The 23,017-nt window shown below is 41.3% G+C and overlaps 1 protein-coding gene across 1 annotated transcript; it reads left to right on the top strand.

Moving 5' to 3' along the window:
• Positions 1-764: 764 nt before the first annotated feature.
• LOC118095550 (vomeronasal type-2 receptor 26-like) lies at positions 765-17,115 on the top strand. Its single transcript, XM_060281264.1, has 4 exons — positions 765-963; positions 1,324-1,415; positions 14,765-14,891; positions 16,205-17,115. Exons 1-4 carry the CDS (start codon positions 765-767, stop codon positions 17,113-17,115), a joined length of 1,329 nt encoding a protein of 442 aa, XP_060137247.1.
• The last annotated feature ends 5,902 nt before the right edge of the window (positions 17,116-23,017 follow it).

Here is a 23,017-nt window from a genome sequence, read left to right as displayed (position 1 = left end):
TGAACTGTTTGGGAAAGAAGAGCTGTGGAAAAGTTGCTGCTGTTTTGAAAGCTGTAAAACTTCCAGCTTGGAGATCGTGCCGGCACAGCTGGCATATCTCGCTGGCAACCCGTAAATCTTCTCTTCCGGAGGCTGAGCTGAAGGAATCGTTGCGACACGTGAGTAAGCTGACAGCCCCGGGAAATGAGGAGAAGTGTTTGCTTAATGATAGCAGCACAAGCTTCAAAGGTTGTCATTTGCCCTATTTGCACATCGTTGCCAGAGGGCATGCCACCCCAGCACTCCTGCTAAATTCCCGTGGCGCAGCATGGAATGCTGTGGTCACGCCCACTCCCAGGGAAGAGGGAGAAAGGGAGACAAGAGGGGGCTGGCCTGCTGTGGGCAGAAAGGAAGCAAATGCTTTGAGAGGCTTTGCTGAAAGGTGGACAAATGGGAAAGAAAGCAAGTTTGCTACGATCCCAAATGGAGACTTGGCAGTCAGCCAGGATCCACAGCCGATCCCTGCATGCCCAACCCCAAAGGTGGGGGTTGTTTTGGCACAACGCAGAGCCAATGAGGCTGAAAATGTCCAGGGTGTCACCCAGTTGCTTGTTGCTGTTTTGGGGCTTTCCTGTGATGCACAATTTCTCAGAATGGCTAGGCAAGGCTTTTCTGCTGCAAAGGGCTGTTTTGCCACAGCTGAAGGCAAGGCAACTTGCGAGGGCTGTTTTGACCAAGGCATGGAAATTTCCACTGTGCAAGGCTGCTCAGTTCCCAGGAATGCAATGGGGCCCGTGTGCAAAGTCCTGGAAGATTCCATTGTTGATGAGCAGGGGCATTGTTCCATCCTACGTCATCTTGAAGAAGATACAGGCCAAGGTCGCCACCTGGGCCACCACCAGATAACATGTTCTCTGGAGCAGCTTGGGAAAGGCAAGAGGACCACCAGCTTGAGAAGTATGTGTGCTGGCAATCGGTCAGCAGGTGAGTTCCGTCATCTTGTTGTTGCAGCAAGAGATGAAGCAAGAGGCGTGCCAGTTGCTAAGCAATGCTCTGGACTCCAGACCCCTGGTGGTGAAGTCCTGAGCTGCAAGAACTTTTTCCCTGGAAGAGGACTAAGTTTTGCAAATGGCATTAAGTCTCACTCTGTACATGCTAATATTGCTAATATTGATGTATTTGATTTGCCATTGATGAAATGTAATTTGTCATCTGTCTTGTCTTTGTTGAAAGACAGTTGCAATGTACATTCTGAGGATGTTATGTGCTCAATGTGCTCAATGGAGGGTGAATTGTTGATGTGTGTGAAATGCAATGTGAATGAGTTTTTTCTCCTTGTGACAGGTGAAATCGTCTCAGGCGCGACTGAGGTTCAGGGTGCCAACATTAGTCCACACCACAATTGCGCCCACTTGTGGCAACAAGGTTGTGCGCACGTAAGTGAAGTGCAGAAGGTACCAGGTACAGATACACAACCAGAGGTGGGCAACGTGTTGACATGCTCTGAGGTTTTTGGTGTTGTTTGTCAACAAGCCAAAGTTACATTATGTGAAAGTTCCAAGTCTGCCAATGTTTCTAGTCAGGCATCTATGCTGACTCAAATGGATTCCTGTAAACCAAGGGAAGCGCTCCGTATGGGCGGAACCCAAATTTGTCTGTCAGATGGCCACACCAGAATGAGCTTCACCATACCTCTCATGAGTTCAGGGGAGGAGTTAGGCTTGGTTAGTGAGTGGGTTCAAGCTGTGAAGCCAAAGTTTGCCTGTAAGGTGTTTTGTTTACAGGCCGATCATGGATCAGTTTGTGCTGAGGGCACACTACAAGGTTTCTTTCCACAGGAAGGAAGCAAGCACAGATTGTCAGCTCCCAGGGAACTGCAAGGCTGTGAAGTAGCTGGACAGGATACGATTCTTGGAGAGACGTTGTCAGCTATAGTCTTTGTTGCCAGTTTTCTGAGGAAGTTCTGGCCTTGCGGTTCAACGGTAGGGTGTGAATCCTATTTGTCGCTGTGTAGCGAGGAACCCGAGGTTTCCTTGAGGTTGTTTGAATGGGGAGTCTTTGTGATGCAATCTGAAGACGGTCCCAAGTCCCGAAAGGTAGTTTTTGTGGGATACGAACTTTGTTCCACGTTTTGGATGTTCGTGCGCCCAAGAAGTGTTGAGACACGGGTGATACTCAGCGATAGCATTGAGTTCTGTGAGGCACAGGTGTGGATACCTATCCACTACAGTCCTGATGTGCTTACAGGTTTGGCAGGTTCTAGTGTTGATGGACAGGCTGTGTCTGGTTGTGAACCAGCCAGTACTCCATCCACAGGTACAGTTGTGCAAGGTAGAGTTAGGGACAGTGGTTCAGTTGAGGGACCGGATCCAGGGACTGTTGCGACAGTTTTCGCTGGAAACGCGAGCTGGATGCTCAGCGCTGCCCAGATTAATGCACAGCGGGGAGGAGTTCCAAAGCAAGAGCCTAGGAACACTCTCACACCTCCAGTGCCAGGCACTGGTAGACAAGCCATTTGGGACAGGTTGTTCCCGCGCCAAGATTCAGGAGCTAACAGCACGCGCAGTAGTTCGCGCTATGCATTTCCTGAGGTCATTGGTACTCAAGCAGGTTTCATCGTGACGTGGTCAGATGAGGATGCGAATGCTAGGTTGAGCAGGTCAGAGAGGGCCACGAAAAGGATATCTACTGACAGATATACAGCCACTAGTCTGTGGACTTGTATGGATCAGTATGAGCCAGAAAGCTTCGAGGAAGTTCATCAATTGCCTGAGGAGGTGACCAGGAAGTGGTACAAGGCAATGCAGATGGGGTTAGACTCCATGGAAGCACGGAAGGTGTTTTTCACAGTGGCGCAGCCCGAGGGCCAGAGTGCTGTACATAGTCGCGTGGTGTTTAAGCTTAAAACCACGGCAACTGGAGAATCTCAGTATAGGGCTAGGTTTGTAGCCAGAGATGTCTCAAAGCTGGAGGAGTTGCATTCTGAAAGTTTTGCACCCACAGCACCTGAAGCGCTAGGATCTTTGTTGTCTACAGCTGCTCAGGAAAGTTTTGTTTTTAACATCAGTGTCGCTTGTCTGAATTCACCGTTGGAGGATATGCTGTACACGCTATCTCCACAAGGGTTTGAGATCAATAAGCCTGATGTTGTCTTGAAGTTACATATACCCATTTATGGTTTGAAGCAGTCAACCATGAGTTTGGATGAAGTTTTGGAAAGCTTAGGTTTCCAAGAGAAATTTGCTGATAGTTGTTTTTATCTGGCAGGGTCTAGCCAGAAGCAAATTCTTAAGTTCTGTTTTGTAGATGACATCATATGCATTGCAAATACAGAAGCACAGGTGCAATGGTTTGCACAGGAGCTTGACAGGTATTTTAAGCTCAAAGAATTAGGTCCAGTAAGGGTTTACCTAGGTGTCAGGATTGACAGGTCTGCGGATCACAGTTTCTTGCTGAGGCAGGAAGGTAAGATTGAACAGTTGGTTGCAAAGTTCAAGAAAGCTGATAGTGCTAGTATCAGAATACCCTTAGAGATTTGTTTTGTTGAGGATAGTCAGTCCGGGGAACACTCTGAGTCCCAGAGCCCCGCGATGTTCCAATCAACTCTAAGGAGTTTGTTGAGTTTTTCTCAGAAGAGTAAACCAGTTGGTATGTTTGCTGTGAAGAGGCTTAGCTAGGAGGATGCACAGCCCAGTGTGCATGCCCGGAATGGCATAAAGAAAGTTCTTAGGTATCTGGGAGATACTAAGGAGTTGTGTTTTAGGCTGCTAGTTATGAGTAGAGCACAGGACACGTGCTGGTCTGGCAGCAACTGGGCCAAGTTGCAGGACAGGGAGTCAGCAACTGAGATAGGTGTGAAGTATGATGATGCTCTGATGGAACGCTATTCCAAGCGTCAAAGCTTTATTACTCTTTTCTCTGTGGAGACTGAGTATGACGCTCTTTCAGGAGTCTGTGGAGCGATTCAGGTTTGCCAATGTTTGGTCCAGAAGGTCAACGGGGAGTGTTGCCAACCCATCATGGTTTGGGAGGACAACTGGCTCTGTTTGATGCTTACTGAGACTGGTTGCGTTATAACCAGTGCCAAACGCGCTGACATTCGTTTTCGGAACGTTTATCAAGGCGTCCACGCAGGATTGGCCAAACTGAGGAGTTGCCCGAGCCAGGGGAGCCTGGCAGTTGGGTTCACCAAATCTTTGAGTTTCCGGAGACGTAATGGATTCTGCAAAGGTTTGTGTCTTGCGTAAGGAAGTCTTTACGCTACCCCTGCGATGCAGGACGAGAGGGGGTGTGAGCTGAGGAGATTATAGCTCAGCAGTCGTCCTGTATCACAAGGGGCTTGTGACGTGTCGTATAGACAGGAAACAGGAAGTAGTACCTGTTGCTATTGTGTATCTGTATATATGACATCGTCTGTTTCTGTTCTGTCTGTTGTGTTGAAGCTTCCAGCCGGGATGGATCTGTCCAGTCCGGGCTGGTGTCAATAAATCTTACTTGTTTTAATGAACAAGGGAGTGAAAGTGATTTATTTCATGAGCACTGAAAGCTGGAAAGTTTCCGCTGCTACAAGCTGCAGTTTGAACTGTTAACTAAACTTCAGAAGAAAGAATTCCGAGACGTTTAGGAAACGAGGTTTGACTTTCGTGATAGAAGCAGAAACTGCGCAACGGGAGCGCACTGGACAGCTATCTGCTACGCAGCTTGGACTTGGATGCAGGCAAATAGATGCCTGACAAGCGTGCTAAGCAAGGAGTTCTTGCTACGCTGCTACAACTCTGCTAAAAATATGTGCCCATGTTTGAATAGGATCATGACTACTTGTGCAATTGGTGTGATCCATCAGGGGTATGATGACAACAGTTTAGACACTGCAGCATCTTTCTCAAATAATACTGACTTTCATCTTAATGTGAAATTTGAAGTGCGAAAAATGGGCTATTAAAAAACTGAAACCCAGCTATTGAATGAAAATTGTTGTTTTCGCTGCTGTTGATATTTTGCAGTAATTCTGGCTTCAGTTCATGATCTTTCCTTCTCCAATCTAGACTCACTCATTTCTGAAAGGCATCCACTTTAACAAAACTGCTGGGGAAAGAAATGTTCTTCTATAACTATGGAGAGTTGGAAACTGGATATGATACCTTCAGTCCAGTCACATTCCCCAAACAGTCTATCAACAGAGCCTATGTGGGAAAGGTGGATTTGCAGAAACATGAAGGGAATAAATTTATCATCAAAGGAAGTGCTTTGATGTGAAATAACAAGTTCATACTGTGCAACTGTCCAGTTTTAACTTGGAAATCACAAATTCACAGATTTGTAGAGTTGGAAGGGTCATCTAGTCCAACCCCTTGCAATGCAGGAATCTTTCAACCAACTTGGGACTTGAACCCATGGCCCTGAGATTAAGAGTCTCATGCTCTACCAACTGAGCTATCCCCTCAGTGCTCTGAACTGCGGTTCTGGGCCTTCATGGCCACCAAACCAGGAAACAAATTGAGGATATGGGTAGGGAAGAGACTGGCATTCTCAGTCATCTTCCTCTCTCTTCAAATTGGCATCTGCTCGGTGCGCAACCTCTGTCCCATCCCAGAGTTTGACAGGCACTCCCAGACTACCCAGATCGTTGTGCAATCAATGAAGGATCAGTCCTTATGTTTCTTCTTGTAAGCCATTTCCTAATTCCTATATTTTCTTTTACTTTTATTTTGTAAACAGGTTTCATAGAACTTCCAATTCATTTCTTCCCATGTCATCTGTTCATACATCTGTATTCAACTGTACAATGATCAGATGCAGAGAATTTTCCATATAGATAGACGGATGTATTCATTTTATGAATAGTTTATTATTTATTGTTACCGGTATTATTCTTTGTTGAATTTATATACCGCCCTATACTCAGAGGTCTCAGGGCGGTTCACAGAATAAAATCAAAATACAAAACCACATAATGTATAATCAAAATAAAAACAATGACCCAATAACTCCCCTCCCAGAAAAACACACATTTTAAAATGTCAATCAAATCAACCAAAAGCCTGGTTAAAAAGGAACTATTTGCCTGGCATCTAATGCAGGTGCTCGGTGAACTTCCCTGGGGAGAGCATTCCACAGATGGGGAGCCACTTCAGAGAAGGCCCTGTTCTCGTGTTGCCATGTTCTGGACCTCTCAGGGAGAAGGCACATGAAGAAGGGCTTCAGAAGATGATCTCAGGGTCCGGGTAGGTTCATATGGAAAGAGGTATTGTGGTCCTGAGCCGTTTAAGGTTTTTAGGTCAAAAGCAGCACTTTGAATTAAGCCAGGAAACTAATTGATAGCCAGTGCAGTCGGACCAAGATTGGTGTAATATGCTCAAACTGTCTTGCTCTGGTGAGCAACCTGATTGCCACAAATCTGCACCAGCTGAAGTTTCTGAAACACCCTCAGAGGCAGCCCTACATATAACACATTGCAGTAATCTAATACTGCAACAGAGTATTGATGACAGGTGTCCAAAAAGGGGTGCAGCTGGGACACCAGCTGAATCTGATGGAAGCCACTCTGCGCCACTGAGGCCACCCAAGCTCCAAGCAACAGCAAAGGGTCCCTGCGTACCTGCTCCTTCAAAGGGAATGTAACCCCATCGAAAGCAGGCCACCTTCCATTCACCTGGTCCATTCACCACCCACTAACTGTGCCTTTGTCTTATCTGGGTTGAGCTTCCATTTCTTGGCTCTCATCTAGTCCATTTCGAAGGCAAGACAATGGTCCAGCACATCAATTGCCACAGCTACAGGTGTAAAGAAGTAGATCTGAGTATTATCAGCATATTGCTGACAACATACTCCCAAACTCCAGATAACTCCACTCAACAGTTTCATGTAGATGTTAAACAGTGTAGGGGACAAAATTAAATCCTGATGAACATCACATTGAAGCGACCCCATCCATACCAAGATGCATTTCTCTCACCAAAGTTGTACACAATTATCAATTGTATTGTTTAATATTTCTTTTAATACAGCAGTAGCCATTTGATGATTTTAGTTTATAAATTTTATTATTTAATGTTTCAACTGGTATATTAAAGTGTTTCCATAGCTTTGTGCTGATTAGGTCATGTTTTGATAATGTAAATGTTCTAAGTTTTGTACCAAATTTGTATATATTTTACTGAATGGCATTGTATACATCGCAGCAGCCTTTGGCTATAAGCAATAAACTTGATACCATACCATACCACACTGAAGCATCCACTGGGCTGAAGAGCACTCTCCAAGCATCACTCTCTGCGAATGAGAATCCAAGTAGGACTGGAACCCCACATAGTGGTGTCCCCCCCCCCCCAAAAAAAAATCCGGACTGTTACCTGGGTAGATAAACATTTTGTCGAAACAAAACTGTTTTTAGCAGACACCTGAAAGCCTCCCTGATGTCAACTGGCAGGGAGTTCCAAAGTGTAAGTGGTCCAGCCTGTAACATTTTTATCATATGCGTTTGAAATTTGGCATTTCCAAAGTGGGTTCATTTCTATAAGCTCCAGCAATCTGAAGTAAGCACGACAGGGTGTTTTTTCTTTACTTTTCTAAATGTAGTGGGGCTCTTTCCCTCCTATGGTGTCCATCACACCCAAAATTCAAACCCTGACCTTTTAATTGGCAGGCATTGGGTTTTAAGGGAGCTAAATAAGTTTTCCTTAACTTTGCTGATTTTTGAGAATCTAAGAAGACCTTATTATCTGTGGTTTAATTATAATCCCGGTCCTCTTATAATTGTATTGGGATCCCAGTGCTGTCAGAAAGAATCCAATTGTGACTGTTCCTCTCCGTTTATAAAGACAAGTTCCAAAACAATAGTTTGCATACTGCTGTTTGGAAGGGCTCTGCCACACAGAAGTGTTTAGATCCATATATATATATATATATATATATATATATATATATATATATATATAGTGTTTAGATCCATATTGCACTCTAAAATAGCATAGTGTGTTTAACTCTTATGCGGTTTTCAGGATTGTTTAGGAGGTACTCCTGTTCTGTGGTTTTGGCGCAATGAATGGGTCTTGCTGGGTGTGTTTGCAGGTAACCAAATGGACATCTCTGCCGCTGCTTCTTTTCCTGCTGCATCTGCCTCAGATTATGAGCCAGAATTTGGACAACATATGCTATCAGCAGAGAAAGGTTCAAAAGAACGTTGGCATTTCAGAGAATATTGTCATTGGTGAATTTGTCTCTTTTTTAATTCATGTTTTTAATGAGATTCAATATAGGCGACATCCATCACCAGACGTAGATATGTAGTAAGTACATTTTTATGATATGAAATGAGTCCGTAGGACTGATTTCAAATTCTGGTTGAATAGATCAGTATGAATATAGACTTTTGGGGGGGCATTTTATGTCTTGTTTTTTTATATTACTGGTCCTGGTATCACAATACCAGGAGAAAATGGGAGTCACAGTTGATAAAAATGATATTAAATGTATTTGGGAGCATGGAAACCATTCATGCAATCCATTCTCCAGAAAGTATGAGGGGTAGGTGTTTTACTTATCTGTTCGATTTTCACCCAATTTGCTTACAGAGGTAGCTATTGTATTGTGAGGTGAGTTATGTTTAGTTCAGTTTCCCAGCTCTGTCTCGATAGTACTAGTTTCATAACTGAGAACATCTGAAGCTGAGCCTCTCTACACGAAAAGCCAAGAGCCTGGGTATTCCAACAGAGGGTTTTCCATTTAATTTCTTATTCTCTAATAACTGAAGTTATTCATGGAGACAAAATTCCCACTAGCACTAACTTGAAAATAACCCTAGTTGCAGGTAGGTAGCCATGTTGGTCTGCCATCAAAACAAAATAAAAATAAAATAGAAAAATTCCTTCCAGTAGCACCTTAGAGGCCAACTAAGTTTGTCATTGGTATGAGCTTTCATGTGCTGAGGAAGTGTGCATGCACATGAAAGCTCATACCAATGACAAACTTAGTTGGTCTCTAAGGTGCTACTGGGAGGAATTTTCCTATTTTATTTTTATTTTGAAAATAATCATAGCTTTCATTGTGTTTCCATTCAAATAAGTTCAGCCTGAAGGAAAAAGACCCAAATGATGAGAAATTACACACACAAACACACTAGGAAAATAGGTTAAGCCAAAAAAAACCCAAGATCATGGCCACTGGTCCCATCACCTCCTGGCAAATAGAGATTTTACTTTCTTGGGTTCCATGATCACTGCAGATGGTGACAGCAGTCATGAAATTAAAAGACGGCTGTTTCTTGGGAGAAAAGCAATGACAAACCTAGACAGCATCTTAAAAAGCAGAGACATCACCTTACCGACAAAGGTCCATATAGTTAAAGCTATGGTTTTCCAAGTAGTGATGTATGGAAGTGAAAGCTGGACCACAAAGAAGGCTGATCGCCGAAGAATTGATGGTTTTGAATTATGGTGCTGGAGGAGACTCTTGAGAGTCCCATGGACTGCAAGAAGATCAAACCTATCCATTCTGAATGAAATCAGCCCTGAGTGCTCACTGGAAGAACAGATCGTGAAGCTGAGGCTCCAATACTTTGCCCACCTCATGAGAAGAGAAGACTCCCTGGAAAAGACCCTGATGCTGGGAAAGATTGAGGGCACAAGGAGAAGGGGACGACAGAGGATGAGATGGTTGGACAGTGTTCTCGAAGCTACGAACATGAGTCTGAGCAAAGTACAGGAGGCAGTGCAAGACAGGAGTGCCTGGCGTGCTCTGGTCCATGGGGTCACGAAGAGTCGGACACGACTAAACAACTAAACAACAACAACAATTATTCTACTTGATATACTGATTAATGAGTTTTCCTTGTAAGGAGATCATTCAATCGTATGAGACTTCACCTGTAATCAGAAGCAGTCCAGTCCAGTAACTGGCTTACTTTTACAGCAAGAATAAGAGGAAACAAAAGAAAAGAATTTAAAAAGGATACCAAGGCTTTTGGTAGTGGCAGAAAGTGGGAGAAACTATGTGTGATTTCATTCATTCACTTATAAATTAGGTGATAGGTGCATAGAAAAACAGCAACACAAAAAAGATTGCTTCAGTTTCAGAGAATCATGATCCTCAAAAAGCATGCGGCTTTACTTAGAAGATCCAGGAGCTGTGGGAAATGAAACATGACAAAGAAATATAATGAGTTGACAATTATATGTAATTAGTGAAAAAATAAGTAACAGCTATAAAGGTATTTCCTACTGTGCTACTTCATGCCAGGTATTTCAATAATAGTTTTTGATGGTCAATTAGGCCAGTTTATGTACGGTACATTAAGTCAATTGATATGCAACGACCCTAAGTCTACACTGAAATATCATTGCAGCATCCATCCGAACTACTACCACCAAGTGCTTGCCTTTATGTTTGCCATGAATGAGATCAACAAGAATGTCCACCTACTACCCAACAGGACACTGTCTTCCATCTTTGGTCACAATTTTCAGAATGAAATGGGAGACTGTGGTGGAACTATGTATCTCCTTTTCCTGAAACAGGGAAGCCCTCTCAACTATATTTGTGGCAAGGCATATAAGCTGATGGCCATCATTGGTGGGCTCACCTCTCATAACTCCAAGCAGATGCCCCACATCTTGAATACTTACAAGATGCCACAGGTTTGTCTGCCTTTCTATGTATGTAGGTGCAACCAGTAAGGGAATCAGAGGAGGAGACTCATTTGTGTCACTACACATGTATTTCCTGCTCCTCAAAATTGGTCTGGTTAAAGGGTTTGCTCCTCAAAATTGGTCTGGTTAAAGGGCTCTGCTTTTAGCATTGTACAAATGTTTTTGAACTCGGGGGCTAACTATACTTGATGAGGAAAATTGTGCATAGGAACCTGGGTCTTAGGGCAAGAGCATAAGGTCTTACCATGAAGCTATGTGGGTGAACAGGAAGAAGATCACACTTTAAATAAACCTGTTTGAATGAGTGTGCCAGGACAATCTCATCAGGATCCAAAACAATCCTGGAGCAATTTTTTGCATTAGTTTTTCCAGAATATTTGGAACAAGTCAGGTTCATGATGCTGTCCAAATTGACTGGGAATGCCCTTTACCAAAAAGAGGAGAGAGTTGTACTTGAATGATGCCCCATATAAAAGAGCACTCACTTTCTCACAGGGTTCATAGTCCACATGCCCATTTTGAAAACTTAAAGGAGATATTAAAAAACCCAAAATCTTGAATCCCTCTTTCCCCAAAATTTCAATTTTGACTTTACAACTAAAATTGGGAAATTTAGAGGATATTACCCAAGTCATAGAAGTTTGAATCTCATCCCTTCTTCTCCATTAATACAGTACCCAGTTTTAAATTCTCTTTGTCCATGTTTAATTAGCCGATTGGTAATTCTGCGTAGATTGCTGTACTGTAGGGTTTAGAGCCTTAGCAGCTTTTGATGCGGGATCAAATATAAAATGAGATCGTTCGTTATTATGTGTTTTTTTATGTGCTGTAAGCCACCCAGAATGGCTGGGGAAACCCATCCATATGGGTATGAATAAGTATTATGATTGCTGCTGCTAAGTACTGCCAGACTGATGAAGGCAGTAACTTTAAGTAAAGCTGTATTCTTCTACTTTTATATTTCTATTTTCCTTGCCCTTATCATGTTTTTTTTAATTATGTGTTTTAGCTTGGTATATTGTCTACTGTATTTTAAAATTGTATTAAGAGTGGGGGGGCAAACAGTTATTGGTAATAGGAGAAAACAAATGAAAATAAAAATGAGCTCAAACGTCTATCCCACTGAGAAAGTAATTTCAGCTGAGGAGCTGTCAGAAATGGTTGGACAGTCTAAAAAAAGTCATTGTCATTTTTCCTAGCTCAGCTATGCCTCCTTTGACCCTGCATTGAGTGACAAAGAACAGTTCCCTTCCGTCTATCGGATGATCCCCAGTGAAAATCCTCAGTATTTTGGGATTGTTCAGCTGCTTCAGCATTTTGGGTGGACCTGGGTTGGCCTTGTTGTTTCTGATGATGACACTGGAGAAATATTATTGAGGACTCTCATTCCTCGGATGCACCAGAGCAATATTTGTACTGCTTTTAAGGAGATTATTCCAGCAGTGAAGAATCTATGGGATAAAACGATTGAAACTCAAAGACTTTTGGAAAGAATAAGTTCCGTTCTCTCATCATCCCAAACCGACGTGATTCTTGCCCATGGAGTTTCACGGTCCATGGTGGGTTTGCAAAGGATTCTGATATTACAAGAAAGGAAAATGAAACCAATAGAGAGAGTTTGGATCGTAACAGCTCAGTGGGATTTTTCATCTGTATATGATAGTAGTGCATTTGCACTAAAATCATTCAATGGCACCTTGTCCTTCACACTACACACTCGTGATATGAGGGAGTATGAAGAGTTCCTTCAGACTTTAAATCCTAACTGGTCTAGGCTTTATTACATCCATTGGTTCTGGTCCAATGTATTTAAGTGTTCATTCCCCAAATATAATCTTTATCAGATGGAAGGAGGTACTTGTACTGGGGAAGAGGACTTGAGGAGCCTCCCTGAAATCGTATTTGAAATGAGAATGTCTGGGCAGAGCTACAGTATCTACAATGCTGTTTATGCTGTAGCACATGCTCTCCATGCCATGTTTTCATCAAGATCTAAGCAGAAGGCAATGGGAGATGAAACTGTATCGAACGTTTTGAATGTGTACCCATGGCAGGTAGGAATCTCATGTCCATCTCTTGCAACCTCTGCACCTGCGGCCAATCTACATCTCATGGCTACAAAACAGAGACCCTGTTAACCATTTAAACAGTTTTTAATTGTTTTGGTTTTTTTCTTCTCCTTGAAGGACCTGATGGCTGGGGATGACGGGGGCAATGGCAACAACCTCTCCCTTGCCCACTTCCCAGGAGGAGAAGGAGGACCTGGGCTAAGCTGTTGGCGGCTACCAGTTGTTTTAATATTTTCTCATTTGTGTGAAGTTTTGTTGCTGTTGTTGCTGTTTATATTGAAAGAGGGCAGGTGTGTCTGGGAAGAGAGAACAAGGCTGAACATGGTGGGGGCTCAATCACAGTGGTTCTGAGTAGGTGTGGAGCTGGGGCAGACAACTGAAGCAACATGAGTAAGATACAACAATGACATTACAATGGGAATAGGATGAAATGGTGAATTTCAAGGCAATCACATGGCCTCACTGCACAAACTTTCCTTCTCTAATCTAGCTTCATTCCTTTCTGAAAAACATCCGATTCAACAACACTGCTGGGGAAGAAATATATTTTGATAAAAATGGTGCGTTGGCAGCTGGATATGATATCACCAACACAGTCACATTCCCCAATCAATCCATTCGTAGAGTCCGTGTTGGAAAGATAGACCCACAAGCTCCTGAAGGAAAAAGGTTCTCCATTAATGGAAGTGCTATTGTGTGGAATCACAAGTTTAACCAGGTGGGAAGGACTACTTTTACACAACTGTACTGGGATTGGCCCAGGAACAAATCCTGGCTTGTCCCGGTTCCACGCAGGACTGAAGCAAAGCCCACACTCCTCTGCTTTGATGCAGATACTTCGGGAGAAATGTGCAACAAACCTAAATTTAAAAATTCATAGACCCCTTCAAAAGAAATGACCTGCACACCTTTTAAAAACCACAAATCTGCAATTTTGACCAATGGCTAGACATTTCAGTTCTGAGAACCACAGACTGTCAGACTCATCAGTAACTGCTATATAGATGCCAACAGATCCAATACTGTTAGCACAGACGGAGAACTTCTGGCAAAACAAGGGAAAGAACAGCATCACTTAGCTTTAGTGAATGAAACCCTTCTGTACTACATACCATCATTAAAGCTCTATAGCTGTAACCTTGGAAACAACATCATTTCATTTTCACCATAACCCTTTCTGTTGGCATCCATTATTTTTTATTTTTATATATTTTTATATATTATTTATATATTTTTATTTTCCAAACCAAGCAGTTTTTCCTTATATGTGTACACCAGGGATGAGGAACAGAATCTGACCTGTGGGCCTGATGTTGCACTCACCCTAGGTGGGTCACTTTAAAAGGAGGTTACAGCTTCCCAGCTGACAACCACCTAGGGTTGCCAGACTCAATAGAGGACAGGACTTCTGTGCCTTTAATTGCCCTGCTCTCTTTTGAGTCTGGAAACCTTAAAGAGAAACCAGCAGACCCTTTGCTTGGAAATTAAACAAAGGGTCTGCTGGTTTCTCTTTAAGGCTTCCAGACTCAAAAGAGAGCAGGGCAATTAAAGGCACAGAAGTCCTGTCCACTATTAAGTCTGGCAACCCTCCAACCACCTGAAATCACCATGCTGTCTATTGTCCCAGTTTTTTTTTTCTTTACAGAGTGGTTTAAACTAAAACTGCACCGCAAAGGAACATCAGGAAACCTCAAGTGTAGCTGATCTCAGTGTAACTTGAAGTCACTAAAAAGGCTCGTTTCCACTTGGAGCTCTGGCTGAGAGCTACAAAGTTGACCCAATCATAGGAGCCAACTCGTATGGGCTGAGGTCCCTTCACACACACCCTCCAATAAAATATGGGCATTGCCATTCAAATGGGGTGTGTGTGTGCACCATTGCTGCTGCAACTTTACCTGCCCCACACCTGACACAGCACATCAGATCAGCTGTGCTGTGAGTGGGCACGGCTTGGGGAAGATTGTCTTGCAAGCCAAATTAGGCTCCCTGCTGGACCTAGTTAGATGTGCAGGGCAAAGGTTACAAACCACTGGTCTACTTCCTAATTTCTTTCTATCTGGATATTCTTAGATCCTACCCCAATCCACATGTGTTGAGAGTTGTCAACCTGGACACAGCAGGATCTTGCAACAAGGGAAACAGATTTGCTGTTATGATTGTCCTCAATGTTCTGAAGGAATGATTTCAAACAAGACAGGTAAGTTTAACATAGTTACAAGGGGGTGATAGTGTTACAGGAGCGTCCTACGAATGAGTAGGACCTTGGTAAAGACACATGCCCAACTGGCATGTTCTCTCCCTCCTGGTCGCTCATTCGGGAGCTTCAAAAGCTTTCTCTAACCCGAACATCACAGCGACTGGTGCCTTGGAGGAACCAGCACAGTTAGGGATCCACAGAGTCTTCGCGGTTACGTAACAGACCTCAGCAACTCAGCATTTTGGCTAATCTACGTTTATTTACATATAATACACTCGGAGCACTGCAACATGGCTCCCTCTCTCTCTAGCATCAGACAGCAAAGAGAAAGAACAAAGGACAATAGTCCCACTTCATGGAACACAGTAACACAAACATCCTGTCTCAGTCACTTCCCACTCTGTGGAATGAAAAACATACACCGCCATGTGATAGACAACAATCCCATGACTGCAGACACTGGGAATGAATCTTCAACAGGTAGTCCATATGTCTGTAACATATAATTCCTTAAGGGGCTGGTTTGCATATATGTATCATTTATTGCTAACAGCATCCCATTATGTGAATGGACCATGGTAAATATAAAACCTTAAGATGAATTTTCATAACACATTCAAACATTGTTCAGCAATCTGGTGTGTAGTATTTTCCTCAAACATGTATTAAAGAAATATATATTGTATTGCTTCTCATATATTTTGTAGTGATTTAACCAGCGTTTTTTTCGGAGGGGGGTGGGGCAGTGGTACACATACCCCTAAACATTTTGTGATTCTTTGTACTTTGGTCCATTTACTGTATTTATTTTTCCCAATATCAACTAAAAAATGGTGATTTTCTGGAGTCAAAATGAGAGTACAGTGGTCCCTCGGTTTAAGTACACAATTGGTTCCAGAAATCTGTACTTAACCTGAAGCGAACTTTCCCATTGAAAGTAATGGAAAGTGGATTAATGGGTTCCAGATGGGTCCACGGAGTACTTAAACTGAAAGTACTCAAACCGAAGCATACTTAAACCGAGGTATGACTGTACCCCTAAACATTTTAGGGAAAAAAGCACTGGATTTAACAATAAAAATCAGCATTAAAAACATACATTTTAAATATCCAATTCCTAATATAAATGTATACTTGTTGGGGAACAATTTACCTCTAGTGGTGCCAAAATGATAATGAGTTCCATTCTTTCCCCCCCAAGAAACAGTAGTTCACAGCCATATTTCATGCAATAATACTCAATGGGTGGTGCCTTCTAGGTTAAGAGGACACATCTTCATTTTTTATCTATTGTTGAGACTTATAATTTTCAGATGCAGACCATTGTAAGAAGTGCCCTGAGGATCAGCATCCAAACGAGAACCACGACCACTGCATTCCTAAACAAATTGTCTACCTATCCTATGGAGAGCCCTTGGGAATAATTCTGACTTCATTTGCTCTTTTGCTTTCTCTGATCACCCTTGGCATCATGTGGATCTTTATTCAATATCGGCATACTCCCATTGTTAAAGCCAACAACTGGAATATCACATGCACCCTGCTCATTTCTCTTTTGCTTTGTTTTCTGTGCACCTTCTTGTTCTTTCAGCAACCAAAGAAGGTGACCTGCCTTCTCCGCCAATCTGTATTTGGCATTGTTTTCTCCCTGGCTGTTTCTTGCGTGTTGGCTAAAACCATCACTGTGGTTCTGGCCTTCATGGCCACCAAGCCAGGAAACAGGATGAGGAAATGGGTGGGGAAGAGGCTGGCAGTCTCAGCCATCATTCTCGGCTCCTTTATTCAAACTGGCCTCTGTGCAGTGTGGCTGGCAACCTTTCCCCCCTTCCCAGAGTTTGACATGCACTCCCAGATTACTCAGATCATTGTGCAATGTAATGAAGGATCAGCCCTCATGTTTTATACTGTCCTGAGCTACATGGGTCTTCTGGCCACTATCTGCTTCACTGTAGCCTTCTTTGCTAGGAAGTTGCCTGATACTTTCAATGAAGCCAAGCTCATCACCTTCAGCATGTTAGTATTCTGCAGCGTTTGGATCTCTTTTGTCCCCACCTACCTGAGCACCAAGGGGAAATACATGGTGGCTGTGGAGATCTTCTCTATCTTGACTTCTAGCGCTGGGTTGCTGGGTTGCATCTTCCTCCCCAAATTCTATATTATTGTTCTGAGGCCTGAGCTGAACACCAGGGATCAGCTCATAAGGAAAAAGAATGATGACAACTGAATGAAGTTCTCCTTCCATCTTATAATTTATTTTGTAAACTTTCCTCCTATGTTGCATTCTTTTTTATGGATATAAAGCCACAGACAATGATTTATCTACTTTTATTTTGGTAAAATAATAGTCTATCCTGTTACACAGGCTCTTATTATAACACACCTTTTGAGTTCTTCCACAAACCAGCTATTTTGTACCTGCAAAAGTTTAACGCCCACCCCACTGCTTCATTTGTTACTATTCCATATTCCTTAACCTCCTCCTGAAATCCCAAAACTTTTTACATTACACGTGTTCTGGTTTATTTTTGTATAACTTTTGTTGCACTTTAGCCCATATGGATAGCAGTAATGTATTAGCATTGGGAAAGACCTACAAACCAAACTAAAACAAAATAAAGCCACGATTAATGCACTATTGTTGTGTTGAGACATGTTTGCATCTACATTAATCTTTGTAAACATCCTTGGGTTTGTACACATGGAATGATAATTGACAAAGGCATCTCTTTTTGTTGAGTCCTATTCCTTCTGCTGTTTCCATATTGATTTACACATAAGATCTGCATTTCACAAATCTAACTATGTTGGGAGGGCAGTCAAAATATGCTCCTTGGAAAACTTTTAGTAGTAAAATTGGAGGGGGGAAATCCAAAAAAGCTAAATACACTTACCTTTGTTAGACACAAGTGGATTTTTTATTTATTTAAAAAAGTGAAACAAAAAAGAAGTTTAAAATGAATTGTCTTTCATCCAATCTATATGAAATTTGGACGATATCTTGGTCCAGGTATGGGTATTATTTAAGTATCTCCAATAGGGGCAAGAAGTGAAATGTTGTCTGTTGTGATCTTTGAGGTGACCGAAGGCCAAAGATAGAAATCTTAACAAGCTAACATTGAGCTCGTTTTCCTCCTTCAATTTCTCTTGTAAAAGATGCATCCATTCAGAAAGTTTATAGCTCTCTCTCCAAGACAAAGTTCCCAGAAACTAATTTCATATATCACATGCACATACATTAACTTAACTTTCACAACACTTACTGTGTTTCTCCGAAAATAAGCCATACCCTGAAAATAAGCCATAGTGATAGGCAGTTTAACCTTGTAGGTTAAACTGTACCATACTTAATAAAAAAAAATAAGACATCCCCTGAAAATAAGCCACCGTGGGTTTTTTTGGGGGGGGAATAAATATAAGATGGTGTCTTATTTTTGGAGAAACACGGTATAGAGACCAAAGGCACCCTAAAATTATTGAGCTGAATTGAGTCTTAGAGTAGACCTATAGAAATCAATGGGATTCAAGTTAATAAATATTTAATATGCAGTGAATTCCGGTACTGATCAATTGATTAAATGGCATTGGCTACAAAGCAGATTAAGATGTTTTCCTTGCCCCTGCAAGGATGGGGATATTGGAAAGAAAAGCTGAAGATAATGGAAATGAAAATTATCTACCCTGTAATTATTGAAATCAGTGTCATCAAGGATTTTTCACACTTGGAAAATGTTATATCTTTATTGATTTTCTCTATCTTCAGCCATTTCATTTGTATGAATTATCATGGTTCAATCATTTCCTGTACTCTGTTTTCATCTAAGTGCTCTGAACAACCAGGGGATTTTCTTTGTTGTTTATCTAAGTGCTGACAGAAAATATTCACCTGTCAGATCTCCTATTTCTGATGGTGCCATATATACTAAGGTGAGGATTAGTTTTTGAGGTAGGCATAGCATGCATATCCTACACCACTGCTAGAGGCACAGGATGCAGAGGGGTTTATTTCAACCCATCCAATACTCTCTCTTACCCATTCATAATAACCACATCCACCCATCGTCCCTTTGTATACTTGAGGACCAGTGCTGGTTGCCCCTGTAATCAAGTAGTGTTATTTAAAAAGTGCCTTTCAGCAAATTGACTCAGCTCCCCATTTCCCCAGTGTCGCACCGCTGTTTGTGCTAGTAGTGGTAGCCATTGAAAGGTCAATTTGGTTGCATGGGGTCAGGAATGCATGGGAATTAAACAGGTAGGGTTAAGTTTAGATGAGCCTTTAGAGCAAAATCTTTGCAGACCAAGGTGTTGTGCTCCTCCATCCTTAACCCTTTTTGGCTCACCCTAGTTTAACCTCCTATTTGAAAGCACAGTCTGTTTGTCCTTAAGACATTGTTTTGCAAATTATTTTTTCCCTGGACTGTCCTACAGATCAGTATCTCCCACTCAGGCTCTTTCATTATTTCCAATCTGTCTGGATCCTCAGGAATCCAGTATGTTGATAGACCTCTGTGAGATGCTCTCTGAGATGCTCCTACTAGTTCCCCTCTTTTTTCCTTTTTCATGCAATATTATGGACCCTAAAAGGAATCAGCACTATAGCTTTTGCAGATGGATACAAATTTATATGCCGTTTACAAATTTCTCATTTATTTATTTTTTGCAAAACTTAATAAATAATAATAAAAGTAGTTAAGGAAAAAGAAACACAAGGAAGATGTCAGTCACTGGAATTATTGTTTCCTTACTAATTGTTCCTTGCTGTTCAGCTCAGGTCGCAATACAATAATGTAAAATTTGGGGAGAAAGATGCACCCAAATAATCCAGCAGCAGAGACCAAGATAGAGAAGATCTCCACAGCCACCATATATTTCCCTTTTGTGCTCAGGTAGGTTGCGACAAAGGATAACCAAACACTGCAGAACACCAACATGCTGAAAATGATGAGCTTGGCTTCATTGAAAGTACAGTGGTGCCTCGCTTAACGAATGCCCTGCTTAACGAAATTTCCGCTTAACGAAAGGATTTTTCAAGCAGAGGTTGCCTTGCTAGACGAATTATGAAAAATTCGTCTAGCGAATCACGGTTTCCCATAGGAATGCATTGAAATTCAATTAATGCGTTCCTATGGGCAAAAAAAAGAAATTCAATGCATTCCTATGGGATTCGCTAGACGAATTTTTCGTTATAAGAAAAGACCCGTGGAATGAATTAAATTCGTCTAGCGAGGCACCACTGTATCAGGCAACGTCCGGGCAAAGAAAGCCACAGTGAACTGAGGATGGCCAGAAGCCCCATATAGCCCAGGACAGTATAAAGCATTTGAGCTGAACCTTCATTACACTGCACAACAATCTGGTCAGTCTGAGAGTGCATGTCAAGCTCCGGGAAGGGAGGAGAGGTTGCCAACCACACTGTACAGATACTAGTTTGAATAAGAGCACAGCCCATTCCTATATAAGTTCCCTGGGCGTTCAGAACAACACAACACCTCCCTATTACTACAGAACGAAAGCCCAGAAGTCACATATTCAGTCGCCAGATTTTGCGATGCCATGATAGATATTCGTCGAAGGATGGTCTATGCTGCAAATCGGTCCTAAATTGTTTTTTTTTAAATGATTTTTATTCAATTTTCCAAATAAACAAACACCACACAAACAAAAACAACACAAAAAGCAATTTCAATCTCCTCATCTCAATTTCAATTGCTCTGCCGAGCTGTGACTTCCCTCCCTCCCACCATTCGGCTTCATTGGTCACTCTTATCCCGCAGTTCATTTTAGTCCACATTTTAATTCAGTTCGTAGGATTCATCTCAATCCCGCAGGTGTCTTCAAACTCTTACAGTTCTTCTCCATATAGTCAATGAATTTACTCCATTCTCGTTGGTACTTTGTTTCTCCTTGGTCTCGGATTCCATAAGTCATCTTTGCTAATTCTGCATAGTCCATCATTTTCGTCTGCCACTCCTCAATCGTCAGTAGATCCTGTGTTTTCCATTTTGGGGCTACTAAAGTCCTAGCAGCGGTTGTAGCATACATAAATAGTCTCTGATCACCTTTTGCTATTTCCATCAAATCAGTCCTAAATTGAACGCCCATATTGTTAGATCCACACTTCTGAAGCCCCACCCCATACAGCTGTTTTAACAGGTCTCTCTTAACTTATATTATCAGTTTTTACTTATCCATTATTTGTGCTTAATCAAGTATTCTGTGTATATGTTTTAATCTACGTTTGGTTCTTGCTCCTATTTATTTAATAATTATCTCCTTAGATGCATACTGCTATGCTATTTATTTATTTAGATGTTTTGCTTATGATGGTCTGTGACCATAATAAAGTAAATTCATTCATTAAAAATAAAAATGGTATGACTCAGTAGGACAGTTTACTATATCCCTTGAATTTGTCACACAGTGTCCTTTTGGATTACAGTACCTACTGGGCACTATATTAACATCATTGAATGTGAATTTCCAATAATTTGTGGTTTGAAAAATGCCACACTTTTAGAAATCTACAAAGAGGGACAGATAGCACTATCGAACCTATGAATGAGTGCACCAGGAAAAACTACTCAGGTGGCTTGCAGGTGTGACAACCTTGAGAAGATGATGCACAGAGTTCCTGGTTTATTATACTTCATATGAGAAATTACTCTATAAGGGTCGGTATTGAAGGTGGCCACATTCATACATGTGAATATCCAATTGGACTACAAATTGTATGGCGAGGTTAAGTAATGACTGTTTCTAAACTGCAGTAAGTTAAAGCTGTTTTCAAACTGAAACAATGCCGTGTAAAATCATAGGATCATAGAATCTTAGAGTAGGAAGGGACCCAAGGGTCATGTAGCCCAACTCTAGTCCTGCAATGCAGGAGTCTCAGCTAAAGCATCCATCAGAAGGTCACCCAACCTCTGCTTAAAAGCACCAATAAAGGAGTGTCCACAATCTCTCGAGGGAGACTGTTCCACTGTTGAATAGCTCTTACTGTCAGGAAGTTCTTCCGTATATTTAGTTGGAATCTCCTTTCTTGTAACTTGAAGCCATTGGTTTGAGTCCTACCTTCCAGAGCATGACAAAAACAAGTTTGCTCCATCTTCCATGTGACAGCTCTTTAGATATTAATAATAATAATAATAATAATAATAATAATAATAATAATAATAATAATATATTATTTATACCCCGCCCATCTGGCCAGGTTCCCCCAGCCACTCTGGGCGGCTTCCAACAAAATATTAAAATACATAAATTCATCAAACATTAAAAACTTCCCTAAACAGGGCTGCCTTAAGATGCCTTCTAAAGGTCTGGTAATTAGGATTATTAGAAAGTCGCTGAATCCAACCTCATTTCATGCTGCATCATTACATTTTGAAAGCACAAACTCAGATTTGCTCCATTGATGTATTTACTGATAAATTCATTTTTGTTCAATTCATCATATCAAAGTGAAGAAGATTCTTTTAAAAAACTATTTAACGATATGTTTTTCAGGTGTCAAGAATCTAGCATATACAAAGCGTAAAGGAGCTGTATGTTTTGTGGTTTGTATTTGAAATACTTCCCCAATTGCCTTCATCCATTTCATTTTTTTTTTAAAATTAAAAAACAATCTTTATTGAAAATCTTAAAAAATTCAACATATAGAAAGAATAAAGTATAAATAGCAAGTATGACAGACATAACCAAACAGGAATCAATATCAATTCAAAATTACTTGAAATGAAATGAAAGAAAAAGAAAAGGGGGGGGAAAAAAACTTAACTTAAAAAACCTAACATAACATAACATAACATAACATAACATAACATATAACAATATTTAGCATAACCTAATATAACTTATATAATCTCAACATATCTTAACAAATACAATTTAAAGAAAAGAAAAAAAGGAGAAGAAAAGGAGAAAAAGAACAAAGAAAACATATATATTTCAAAACACTTTAACATTTACACTTACTAAAACCTACTGTCCCCCCACCCTTTCCCCCCTCCACCGTATCATGACTTCCAACCACTCCTGTATTCTGATTTTGGTTTCACTGATATTCCGCATACCTTTCTCTAATTTAATTTATTTTCTTAATATTGTGCCCCTCATGAATCCGCTATTAA

Source organism: Zootoca vivipara, chromosome 13, assembly GCF_963506605.1.
Source record: "Zootoca vivipara chromosome 13, rZooViv1.1, whole genome shotgun sequence".
Classification (NCBI taxonomy): domain Eukaryota; kingdom Metazoa; phylum Chordata; class Lepidosauria; order Squamata; family Lacertidae; genus Zootoca; species Zootoca vivipara.
The sequence above is the reverse complement of the archived record's forward strand: the minus strand, read 5'-3'. Positions and strand labels throughout refer to the sequence as shown.